This window comes from Condylura cristata, unplaced genomic scaffold (assembly GCF_000260355.1).
Source record: "Condylura cristata isolate star-nosed mole 26May11 unplaced genomic scaffold, ConCri1.0 scaffold00001, whole genome shotgun sequence".
Classification (NCBI taxonomy): Eukaryota; Metazoa; Chordata; class Mammalia; order Eulipotyphla; family Talpidae; genus Condylura; species Condylura cristata.
The window spans coordinates 88,602,760-88,615,717 of record NW_004567102.1 but is presented as its reverse complement, the minus strand read 5'-3'; the positions used below and the strand labels follow the sequence as shown (position 1 = coordinate 88,615,717).

At 49.9% G+C, this 12,958-nt stretch overlaps 1 protein-coding gene across 1 annotated transcript in view; it reads right to left on the bottom strand.

The window, feature by feature from the left end:
• Positions 1 to 7,542: 7,542 nt before the first annotated feature.
• The window catches only part of PACRG (PARK2 co-regulated), a 225,426-nt gene continuing 220,010 nt past the window's right edge, over positions 7,543 to 12,958 (bottom strand). The window contains exon 4 of the mRNA XM_004674176.1: positions 7,543 to 7,796. Coding sequence (XP_004674233.1) covers positions 7,543 to 7,796 — 254 coding nt within the window. The remainder of the gene's footprint in view (positions 7,797 to 12,958) is intronic.

Here is a 12,958-nt window from a genome sequence, read left to right as displayed (position 1 = left end):
CCGGGTGACCGCAGGGAGCGAGCGGGGTCACTGTGGGGCCACGGACAGAGAGCCACGGTCCGGGCGTGCGGCCCTGCCGAGCCCTCAGCCAGGCCGCACCCAAGAGGAGCGGAGCCCCTGTTCTCCTGCACCCCCAGGGAGCAAGAGCCAGCTGGGACACTCCGGCAGGAAGGCCCCCCTCTCCTCGGTGCCTCCTGGGCTGGAGCCTGGGTCAGCATATGGGGGGGTGGAGGAGCCCACTCCCCACCCCTCCCCCACTGCAGGCTTCCAGCCCCAGGTGGCTCCAAGCTGCAGAGGGAGAGCATGGGGGAGGCGTAAGGTGCCCATTTTGATCACTGGTGACAAGTGACTGGACGCGAGTGCAGGGGTGTGTGGCTGGCCCCAGGGAAAGGGAAAAGGGGAGAGGCCGTGAGCCCCTAGGTCTCCAGTGGCTTCAGGAAAGGCTCCTGGGGAGCCAACCTTCTCTCTGGCCCTCAGCACACTTTTCAACTTGTGTTTTAATTCCGTCATGAGGTGCCTATTCTACATAGAATTATGCTTGGTGGCATCCTCATTTCCCCTGCAGTGTCCTCTGAGAGTCCTAGATAGGCCATTTGCTGGTGCTCATGAGAGATCTGCATAGGAAAGAAGGCGAGGAGCCCTCACTGATCACAAATCTAGAACAGAAGCGATTTCAGGTGATCTTAAAAGTCTGATTTATGGTGCAATTGGATATAGGCACCTCCCCACATGAAAACTTTAGCAATCACTGTTTTCTTGTCCAGGTTAAGTGAGACTTCCTGTTGCATGAATAGGGAAGAGCACGTGCTGGCTTTCTCTTGGGCGAATATCTGCCTGCTGCTCTCTTGGGGTTCCATCTTGGGCTTTTCCATAAATTAAAGCATATTTCCCAGATTTCAACAGGAGCGTCTTAAAGGTCTTAGAAACGCACCCGCTTCTGGCTGCCCAGGGCACGCTGCTAGTCAGGGCCGGGAACCAGCTGGAAAGGTCATTTGTCCTGAACGGAGGGAGGCCGGCGAAATGAGAGCACATATTTGAAGTTGGCCTTGCAGACAGTTTGAGTAAACAGCCTCTCCCACCTCAGAGGGGCCCTGGGCTTGCGGAAAGACGGCTGCAGGGACGCAAGTGGTACAGGATGGGCAGCGTTGGAAGACCAGGGGAGAGTGATCCATCCTGGCAGCAGAGCGGGGCCTCGGAAGGCACCAGAGAGGGGCTGATGTTTGCAGTTGCCTCCGGGGAGGAAGTGGGCATTATCTCCTGAGCATCCCTGGACCCAGCTCAGAATGGGCGTTCAGGGCAAGAAGCGGGGTGCAGGTTATGGGGCCCATCCCCCCAGCAGGTGGCCAGCTCCCATGCCAGCTCGACTCTCACCCCTTAATGCTTGCCCTCACTTTCAGCTTTGTAAGTGACGAATGGGGTCACCTCCGCACGTCTGCCTAGACACCCCCGCCTTGCCACTGGGGGGCCAGCAGCAAGCCTGGCGGGGCTGGCCTGCAGTCGGAGGTGCTGTCTGGCTGGCGCTTCGGGCCAGGCTGTAGGGCGGTGGAAAGCCCACAAGGGCCGGGGAGGCCCAGGGTGAAACCTGGGCACGGAGCTCCTGAAAGAGCCATGCAGAGGAGCTGCAGGGCAAGAGCCACCACGCCCTGCATGCGGGGTCTGTCTGGGAGAGGCCGGGCCCGCAGCCGTCGGCCTGCGGTGACGGCGCCTGCCAGCCCTTCCACCGCGTGAGAGGCCCCGAAGAGGAGCGGGAGGGCCGACGCTGAAGCGGGACCCTCCCTGTAGAGAGGGCTTCGGGTTCCACAGAGTGAAGTCTGTGGACTTCTGGCATAAAAAATCGGTTCCCTGTTGGAACACCCAGTGGGTGTCCAGTCCTCTACCAGATTAGCGTATTAATTCTCACAACTGTCACTGAGGTTTCTTGGGAGAGACACGCGAACCCATACACGTGCAGTTTTCTCTCCAGCCCAGGGGTTAGGGCAGACCAGCCTCCACTCACTGCACCCCCATGCCACCGTCCTGGCCCCTCGTCCTTCAGGACAGGACAGAGCAACTTGGTCACCGCCTCACCGGGCCCTGTGCTTGTAAGTACAGAGACTCTGAGACTGGCCCCTGGCCAGCAAATGCCCAGCAAACGCCCGCCCCACATGGGGTATGCCGAGGGGGTCTGGGCTGAAAGCAAAGCGCACTGAAGCGCACTGAAGCCCACGTGGCTTGGCGAGCGCAGACGGAGTCGGTGTCCCCTGGGCCCCGTGTCAGGCGCGTCCAACGGGGGTGTCGCAGAGGCCTCGACTTTTCCTGGGGCTGTGCCACCCTCGCTGCAGAGGGACACGGGTGCCCTGGCCCACCCTCTGGATGGTCCAGACCTGCAGCTCCGCTTACCCAGACGCTGGGGACGAGGCCTCTCGGCTGGGGGAAGGAGGGGGCAGGGAAGTCTGCTGTGATTTCTTGGGGGGCTGCAGCCTGGGGAAAGGGTTATGCACAGTCCTGCGTGGTTTAGGCGACACCAGCGAGGAATGCGGGCGCGGGCTTCAGTCCAGGGCAGGGCAGCCTTTGCCACGGCGACGCACGAGACGGGAGGGGCAGGTGTGGGCTGTGCGCACGCCCGTGGTCACCACACGGACGCCGGGGCGTTGGCCTTCCGGGTGTCCTGCCCCAGGCGGGCGGAGCCCCGAGGCCACGCTTGGTCCCTGGGGCCCAGTGTCGCGGCCGCCGAGTCAGCCGGCGACATCTCTGTCACGCTCCCCGGGCCCCTGCGGCAACTAGAGAGCCGCGTGGAGGCGGAGCTGGGGTCAGCCCGCGGCGGGCGGGCAGCACGTCCCTTACACTCCCGGGGTGTCCAGCTGCCTTCAAGCTAATAAACCTGATGACTCAAGCGAACGTTGAAGTTTCTAAACTATCCACCATAGGCTCAAAAGTGCTTAGAATTCCGTGGGGGGCAAGAAACCTCCATTCCAAAATGAAATTTTAAGCTCTAGGAAATGACCTTTACAAAGTCAACTGTAAAACAGATAAAAAGCAAAGTTTGTGTGTGTGTGTGTGTGTGAACAATCAGCTCCCAAAAGCCCACCACACCCAGAGGCCCAGGACGGTGGGCGCCCGAGCCCGAGAGCCACGAGCCTGGGGACCCGGCTGAGCCCCGGTGTTTGACTGCTCCTTAGTGATTGTTTCCAAGATGAGAAGCACAAGACCTTTGCTCCTTTCATTTGGAAACGACTTACATTTCAGGGTCAAACACCTGCTGCAAGCATTCTAACCTGCGAAATTCCCTTTTGAACGTTGTGTCTCTCCTTATGGGCATCATTAGTCTAAGTGGGGTCCACTCCGCCTGAGACACGCTGGCCCTCCACGCACAGGGACATGCTGTGTCGTTGTTACGTTTACTTGTGCGTGTTCTGTGGCAGAGTTAGAACACGACTGGGGTCACGGGGAGCTGGAGAGTGAGGCTGCAACAACCGGAAGAAAGGGGCCCAAGCAAGCAAGGGTTGCCGTCAGAGCAGGCTGCCGGGTGGGCAGACCCCCGAGTCCCAGCCAGGAATGTTCCAGCCGTTTATTGCCTCGTGCTTCTCAAAGGCCACACACCGCTCCATTAATTTTGTAGCTCCCTCTGAAAGCTATTAATCGCACCCTCCCATTGTCTTAATTTTCTGTAACCTTTAATAACATTTGTGGAAGAACACAGGAAAGAAGAATTACACTGCAGAAACTTCCTTTGCTCTCACCCCGAAGCAGACACCACGAAGACCGTGTTCTAGGCCTCCCCTGAATTTGCTGTTTGCAATGAACGAAAATGGCTCAAAGGCTTCGCGGCTAGCTTGGTTCTTCCCAGGCAGAAGTCACCGTCCTTCGTCACATTCCAGCTTCTCTTTTTGAATATGGCATTTCCCAAAACGTCAGGCACATATTAAAAGTTTAAAGGTTATGCCGGGGAGGGTGGCTGGCAAGACCAGCTACCCCGAATGAGTCCCGGCTCCTTAACTTTTCTGCCGGCTCCTCCCATCACCCTTCCCCTGCATCTGGCGATGAGAGGCCAGAGGAATTCCTGGAAGCAGTGGGATATTTGCAGTTGGAAAAATCCACAAGTACTGCTGTCTTGCTCACACATCACAGAAGGGCCAAGGGATGGGTCACACAGCGGGGCCTTCCCGCAATCCCATCTGACAGTGCTCATGGCCTCTATTTGTATCTAACGGTATGAGTCATCTGTGGCCAGACTGGCTGTCTTCTTAATGCCCGCTTGAGGCCAGGCTGGCCATGAACGGGCAATGGAGATGTGAGCCTGTCACATCATGGTGACGTGACATTGTCACATCAACTGTGCCAAAGTCACCATCATCAGGATCCCGCACAGATGACGCAGTTTAGGCTCCAAGAAGACACCTGGGCTGCCCAGGTCCCAAGTCTTCTGGCTCCAGATGCTACATGTCACTGTGCAAGCCTTACGCTTACCTGTGTGTGTGCGTGTGTGTGTGTGCGTGTTTAGCTATAGTTTCATTCTACCTTGTGGGAAATTAGGAATGTGTTCATAAATAGGAATGTGAAGCTCTTCTTTCCCATAGGGTAGGACTATTCTGTGGGGCTGGTGATAACTTTTTGTCTCCATGGAAGTGTACAGGGGACAGGTCATTGCGTCCAGGGCACTGGTCTTTCACTCTCCCTATCATGTTACCTGGTCACATACTAGCATATACTCAATAGTGGGGCTTGGAGGAAGAGGTTGGAGCCTGATTTTAACTAGACATTGATGTACATGAAAATTAATTAGGGAAGAGCAGAGACATGGGAATGTGGGAAATCACTTTCAAACACCTTGCAAGTGAGGAAGACTTTTGTCTAGTGCTTCCTGCTATACGTTTCTCATGTGATTTTCACTTAGAATAGATATATCTACTACTACGGACACCTGATTAAGTAAAAGGAGTAAAGATGGCTCTGTGAATGTTGGTACAGAAAGCAGGATTTACTAAAAACGAGACAAACGCAAACTTCCTTCTGAAAATGCTGTTGTGATGGCGACTCCGGTGAGGAGCTCCTGGTGGGACTGGGCGGGTGTGGCACGGCCACTTGGAAGAGCGCCTTGAGGCCGCGAGGCCACCTGCTCCAATTTTATAACACGACCCTGCGGAAGTGCAGTCAATGGCACTGTGGCACTGTACTGACACGGTTTTCAGATATACAGAAACTGAAACTGAAGCCAGTATTTTCCCCTCACATGTCAGAAAGCTACAACACTGCGACACAGTTGAACGCAGAATTCTTGGTACCTGCAGCCCAAAATGCTCCAACAATAATAAGTTAGGTTTGGGGCCCATGGGTTTGTCATGAAGTAGAAAGCCCCCGCACGGATGAGACCTAAGAGGGACAATTCTGAAAGCCAACCACCCTTTGGTCCAGCCCAGGAACGCACACGAGTGGCGAGTTGGGTGGGGGGACGCAGAGACAGTCGCCTGTGTAGTCACCTGGCCACCCCACCAGAGTCAGCTGCCTCGCTGACAGCAGCACTTCCTCGCTTGTCTAGGTTTCCTTGAGGGTGAGGGCGCTTGTAACTGTCTTTCGAATATCAGTGTGTTTTGTTTATACAGAGACACAAAATGATAGATTCAAGCTACACATTCCACTCGGGACAAGAAGATCATTCACCAAGCGTAGGGACAGCCTTCGCCCCCAGCAGGGGGTGTTAGTGCTCGTCCCCCGGGAGGGCAGGGTGTAGGCCCAAGCTGGTGTAGGCGAAAGGTGGCAGAGGGCAACTTTTGGAGGGAAAAATGGAACTATTTATAGCACACATAAATGGTAGTACATGCCCACATGGGTTTCTGGAGGAGCAGAGAGGAAGCACTTGCAAACCACTTAGAACAATGCTCCCTGAGGCGTCAGGGGTCTGATTCTTACATTTCTTCAGTCATTCTAGCTTTCTCTATCTCTGTATCAACCTTCACCTCCATCACATCTCCACCTCCATCTCCGTCACCATCACCATCTCTATCACCATCTCCTCCATCTCCACCTCCTTCTCTATCACAATGTCCATCTCCATCTCCTTCTCCTTCTCCATCTTGGTCACTCTCTCCTCCTTTACCGTCACATTCTCTATCTCCTCAATCACCATCTCTGTGTCTATCACTATCACACGTCCATGTCCATTACCATCTCCATCTCCCCATGTATCTTCATCGTGACCGCTACAGTCTCTGGAATCTAAACACAATGGATGTGCAAAGCGTTCCTTGTCTGAACCATAATTGAGATGCTGTTTGTGGAGTCACTGCGGCTGTGCAGAGAGCTGATGTTGCTATATTGTCAAGTTATAAATCATGACTCAAAATATTGAAATAAGGACTTTCCATAAAGTCGAAATGTTGTTACTAAAATGTGCAGTTTATACCATAAGAGACTCATTTTCTAACAAACAAGTTTTAATTTCTGAAAGTATAATCACCTGGTTTTAATGCCCACATTAACATTGTAGCTTTCAGGTATTCAAATAGCCTTTAGCTTTGTTGGAATGAACAGAAACACACTCTATGATGAAGGTTCTTAAGCTCCCATAACCCCAGCTGAAGTTGACTGTACTAAATAGATTTAATATTAAACATATAGGTAGGCCCTACCATTGACATTCAGCTAAAGACTTTCTGAGGATCCCATGGTTTCCTTAATACTATCTGCCTGGTTAAGCAGGTTTTAATAGCAACTTAGGGATAATGTAAAAAATAGCCCTTCCAAAGAGAAGACTATGCACGGGGCACTGCCATTACTCAGACGCCTGTTGGCTATTTCTCACAGGTACACTGGGAGGGCCACGCGGCAACGTTTTCCTGCAGAGTCCAGTAAATTACTGATTAATTATGGTCAGGAATGGACTCCAAATGTTGACTTCATTGTGCATATGAGAAATATGGAACTTCAAAGTTGGCGACATAAAAGAAAATTAGCTTTACATCATTTCCGGAAGCACGGCAAGAAAATCAGTCTTGATGAGCCATGAGCACTCACAGACAACCGAGAGTGTGGGGACCCGCCGGGCCTCATCGAGGGCCAAGAACATCACGTGGGCCCAGTGGCGCTTCGCGGAGCTTACACACGACACTGCTTTACACAAGTGGCTGCCATGTAAATGTTTCTAACCAGTACTTACCGTTAGCTGAGTAACTACAAATTTTGATCTTTTTTTTTAAATCAGAGAACCTGTATTAAAACTTTCCAAACCACCTGTACCAAATCGCAATACCATGGATTAAAACAAAATCACCTTAAACCAAATAATAATAGTCAAGAGCAGTTTTAACAGAAAGTATCTAAAAGGCAGAAAAAACTATGAAGAGAAAGGACAAACTCAAAACGCACTAATGTATTCAAAAGACTATTAAAAAACTTTACAATTTAATTATTGGAAGATTCTAGAACTGCTTCAGTGCTTCTGTACTGAGTGAGTAAGCGGTACGTGTGAGGAGTAATAAATGAAATTGTTAATTTTACTGTTGCCCTCGGGAGTAGCAAGAGAAGGGGTGGGAGTTATGCTATTTAGATTTCCAAATGGATCTCGGTTTATACGCAATAATAAATCCTCAATGTGTTGCTAATTAACTCTACTCCAAACCACTCCCTTTTTTCAGGGCTTGAAAGCCATTTTGACTCCTGGGACGACTCACCGTTCATGTTCTTAAAGATGTTCAGGATGGGGAGGATTTGACGGTAGTAGGGCACCAGAGCTTCACCCACCATCTCGGCTGACACCACCAGATGCTGGAGGACTTTGAGCGTGACACAGATGACCTGTCGATTCCGGAGGTTCAGAGCATCTATAGGGCCGGAGAAGGAACAAGCGGAAAATGAGGGTGGGTTCCTCCCGACGACGCGAAGGTGGGTTCCTCACTGGGCGGGGGCACGCGAGGGTGTGAGCTGTCGCCCAGGCTCTGCCTGGGCACTGCCACCCTGAACACTGCGCCAGCTCCTTCCTGCGCGCCAGACGCTCCCCGGATGAGTGCCGACCCCACCCCAGCCTGCACAAAGTAACTCATCCGCGTTGCAGACGAGGACCCCGATGGGCAGGGGGTGGACAAAGGTCAGTGATCACTGGAGTTAAAGGTGCACGAAGGTGGACGCCAAGCGCGCCTGCCCGTAACAGTTCCTCTCAGTTAATAATCCACAGCAGCCTGGAGTCATCACCACGCCGCAAACATCAGCTCAGGAAGTGAGTTGGGCCAGTGTGTTTGAGTAGCAACCACAGGCTGATGATCAACACCAGTGTGCGTGGTGGGAGACACTATGTAGACTCCGGCAAAGCAGGGGCGGGCAATGTTTCTGCATGTTCAGAAGTTTAGAATCCACAGTAAGTAACTAACAGAGCAAAGGAACAGAGAACGAAAGACCAATTCTGAAGCACAGCAACAGGCTGTCTGCAGACAGCACAGGAGACACTGGCCAACCGGGTGTTCCCAGGTGGGGTCTGGGGGTGCAGTGTGGTCCCCTGTGGGCGCAGGGGTCCAGGGAGCAGGCCACCACAGCAGGTTCGGCCGGCCCCCGCCTACCCCCCCCTTGATCCTAGGCTGCTCAGTTGTCAGAGCTCGTTTACTTTCGAAGGTGACGGGAGCCCCAACGTGTAAGCAGAACGAGATGCACCGTGGTAGATGCACCGTGGTGACCTCGGTTGCCCCGGACAGAGTTGCGGGAGGGTCTTCTCGGAGATGTTCTCTCTTGCACAGAGCAGGCTCGCTCGGCCGCGGCTGTGTGCCGGGCAGGTGGCGGCCAGGGCCCGTCCCCACGCGCTTCCTCAGCCGACTCGCGCTGCGACTGCATCTTGCCGGCGCCTCAAACTCAGGTCGGGCCGAAGTTGCTTCCTCTCTATATGTTATTTTTTCCGCCCCTGTCGCCATGTTTGCCAACGATACAAGCAGGCCCCAGGCCCTGGGGCAGACCCTGAGCCTGCTCGTCTCTCGTCGCTCCTCTCTACCTGGCTTCCTACAGCCACATCCGCTAAACGCTTGAACCCCCGCGAGGGGAGACCATGCAGCGGCCGGTGGTCGTGCCGCAGCTCCTCGCCCCTCGCTTTCCTCCGGTCAGGCGGCCACGTCGCCAGCCCGCCAGGCATCCTCCGTGCGCCTGCCCTCCTCCACCAGAAGCGCGCCGCGGTCATCTGGAGTGTGCCAGGGGCTTGCCTCACTCACTCACTCACGGCACTGGGCCCGGGGTGAGCAGGCCGGCAGGGCACACGTCCCCTGGGCTTGCCACGGGGCCTGCAGGAAGGCGGGGAGCACAGTGTGATGACACTGGTGGAGAGGACCGGCATCTGGACGGGATGTCCACGGGGACATGCACCCCAGTCTGCAGCGGGGGAGCCCGAGGGCGGAGGCCATTCCCGAGAGGGGCGAGCCCCGTGGAGCCTCTTTTCCTGGATAAAGGAGGCTCCTTGTGGGCTGCTCGTGCAGAGAGAACGTCCCACTCAGTGAGGCGGCACTAAAACCCTAGCCGGCAGAGAGCAGTCTTCTAAATGGTTTTCTCTTTGTGTCTGTGTTTCTCTTGGGATCACTCTGAGGTGGTGGGAAGAAGTACGGGGATGAGAGAAGATGTGTGTAACGGGGGTGAGGTTGTGAGCTCGGGTTTAGCCCAAGCTAAAAGCCCCCAGGTCCCATCTTGCCTTTTCAACCAAGAAGAATCAGATGCTGCAGACCCTGGTTTCTGCCTTGTGTCTCTACTCATTGCTCCTCCAACTCCCTTCTTATAGCTACATCCAGCTAAATACATCATCAAGCCCTTGGTGAGGAAAAACTGTGCATGAGACAGAACCACCTGACTGTGGTGTTCATTTCTCCCGGTGTCTTGAAACTGATGTGTAACCTAGGGCATGCGGTGCTCATTCCGCTTTGTGTTCACTGTGTCAGACAGCCTGTCTGCTGACCTCGCAAAGTCAGCTAGGAGAACACGCTGAAAGCATCAGAAGAGACAAATCTCTGCATGCAGGTGGGACACATCTGGGGGTGCAGGCAAGCTCCTGGCAGCCTCAGTACCCCCGGGGCTGGTGTCCTTCTGCTGGGATGTGTGCGCCAAGTTAGTGTTCAGCAGGCTAGAGAATGCTTATTTACCACAGATGTTAGAGGAGAGTGTTGGCACCTAGACGGTATTAAGGAGTAGGCTTTACACAAGTGTCCTTACCACGCACAGAGATATGAATGACAACATTATTCAACTTCTGTCGATTAGTTTTACGTCTATACGTGTGCCTGGTTGATCACTTGGGGATGAACGGGTGATCTCGCTCACTATGGATCGTGACAGTAGATACTATGAAATAATTATTTCATTTCATTGCTATCCTGATTGAATTAAATGTCGTGAGAAATGTTATTGGCTCAACAAAGATCCACAGTACAATGACTGAGCTGTTGTTATTCTTAGTGACATCTCAGATGGAACTCTGAGACCTCCTGAACGACCAGCCCAGCTTTAACACCCCCGCAGTCATGGGGTAATAAACCAGGGCGTGCCCTGTAAAAGCCCCTTAGCTTCATCCAAGAAGGATGTCTTAATATTGTCCATTTCCATTTTAGTTTCCTCTATTTTTCTTCCCTGTTCTCGGGGAGCTAAGGCAGACCATAAAACTGCAAGTCTTTTTGTTCTTACTGCCCCAGCAGAACTAGATGAAAAAGATATTTTTTTTTTTGGAAACAATGTTCCTTTCCTTTGAAAAAAGTATGTTAAGAAATATAAAGAGACTATGATTCTGTAGCTTGAAAGAGAAGAAATGTGTTTATCCTGGTGTTGATGGGCCTGAAAGCTACTGTCAAGACATAAGCGAGGACTCTGAACTCAAGATTTTAGGTTTTGAAAAGGGTCTAACATGAGAAATCTATTACATTATCGGCCAACCAGTGGCAACTTTCTATTCAGAAAATTGAATTTCTATTGTACTGCTTACTGTATTCAAGTGTAATCAACAAGATAGAAATTCCAGATATACAGAAATTGCTGAAGAATAAGGGAAAAATAATTTAGAGTCAAAGTGGTAAAACTTATTCATCTTAGATGGCTATAAGTTCCATGTAGGAATTTCTCAAGCATAAAATCCAAGATTGCTATGATTTTTGCAAAGAGAGTATTTCCTTCTATCAGATAAGAGTCTCTATGTGGAGTCAGGAGAAATGAAAGCATTTCTACTTTGTTTTTAAACTCAAGTGCCAACCAAAATGCAAGAACAACAAATTCTTAAATTGTTGTTGACACGTTACACATAATAATATCCGCGATATACAAATAGCCCTCATCCACTAGTAAAAGAATGAATCTGCTAATTAAAAACTGGGCAAAGGTTATGAATAGATGATATACAAATTAATAAATACAAGTGAATTATTACTCTTCTGGAATGTTCAACTCCACTGGTATAATCAAATTAAATTACATACTGCAGCGCTTTATAAGTTTGAATATTATATTTACCAAAAGACTTTGAAAAATTTAACACTGTGTGGAAGCCAGATTGGAAAAAGACATTCTCACGCATGCCATCATAATCCATTGCAGATGTTCTGTAGCAAGATGCATTTACACTCATGCAGATGTGCATATGTTAACACGTGACTCGGCAATTTCACTTCTGGGCATGATGCATAAGGAAGAATGCAATTGTGCAGAAAATTATGAGAGAGAAGCCATAGACAGTATTATTTACAATTAGAAACAATGGTCATCGAAAAAAATTTACATAGCAACAATTTTGTAAGATACCGATTAGTGAGGGTCTCATCTTTTCAATCTCCTTTAAGTAATAGAATATAAACAGGAAACACTGGAAATTTATATATCAGATGTTAAAAGTAGAGACTCTATTTTCCATAGATATGTATTGGTGCAGAATTTTATCTATTAAAAAGAACCTGATTTTTGCTATATTTTGCTTATTTCCCTAAAATTGTTATTTATGATTGCAATTTTATGTTTTAGTAAACAATTCAGATCCTCTCTGTATGTGCTATCTTAAAGTTTTCTTCATTATTCTTAACTGCTTAAAATAGGAGACAAACAAAGTAATTAGTCAGGTTAAAGAATACTTCAAGTTTGATAAAAATTTCAATACATTTCTCAAATAATTTTAAGATAATGTATTTTCTACTGAATCTTTTAATTAGGAACATATATCTTCTTTTTCTCTTTGCTTGTATTTATGCTTCTCAGAAAATCTTTGCAGTGTTTTAGATGTAGATTCTGTATAATTTGGTTAGGTTTCCTCAATGGAATTTACTGTTATTTGTGTAGGTCATTTTATCCTAATATGTTTTCTAAAAAATACTGGCATCACATACATAAAAACATGAGTTTTTGTACACGTATTTATAGTTCGTTAACTTAATTCCCTTAGTGATTGTAATTGTTTTTCAGTAATTTAAATTGGGTGCTATGAGTAATTATTTCATCAAAGACGTTGCTTTCTAATCATTATTTTGGGTCACGAGGCAAAGAGCTAGAATTTCTCGAAGCATACATCCTATTCTTGTGAGAACAGACATTATAACTTTTGAACCTTTCTTATTTACATTGATAGCTTTAGTTACTCATATTTTATCTTATGAAATACGCACCACGGCCCGTCACCATTTTGGGGCACCCTCCGGCCGCACGGCCTTCACCATGCGGTGTCGCCATGAGCAGTGTCCTGGCCCCGGAGAGGGCCTGTGGCGGGGACTGCACACTGCCTGCTCTCTTGCTCTGCAAACCGCGATCTACTTTCTATCACCACGTTGTGCCCACACTAAATGTCGTAATGTACTTGAATATTACTCTTTAAGTTAAATTATTATTAATATTTGAGACAGTTAAACTAGTATCTTTTTTTTAAAAAAGATTTATTTATTTATGCACACAGAACTGGGGGACAGGCCAGAGGTGCAGGGAGGTGAGCGGATTCCCCAGAGACAGAGCGGGGAGCAGAACAGGTAGATCGACGAAGTCCACTGCTGAGGGGAGCAGC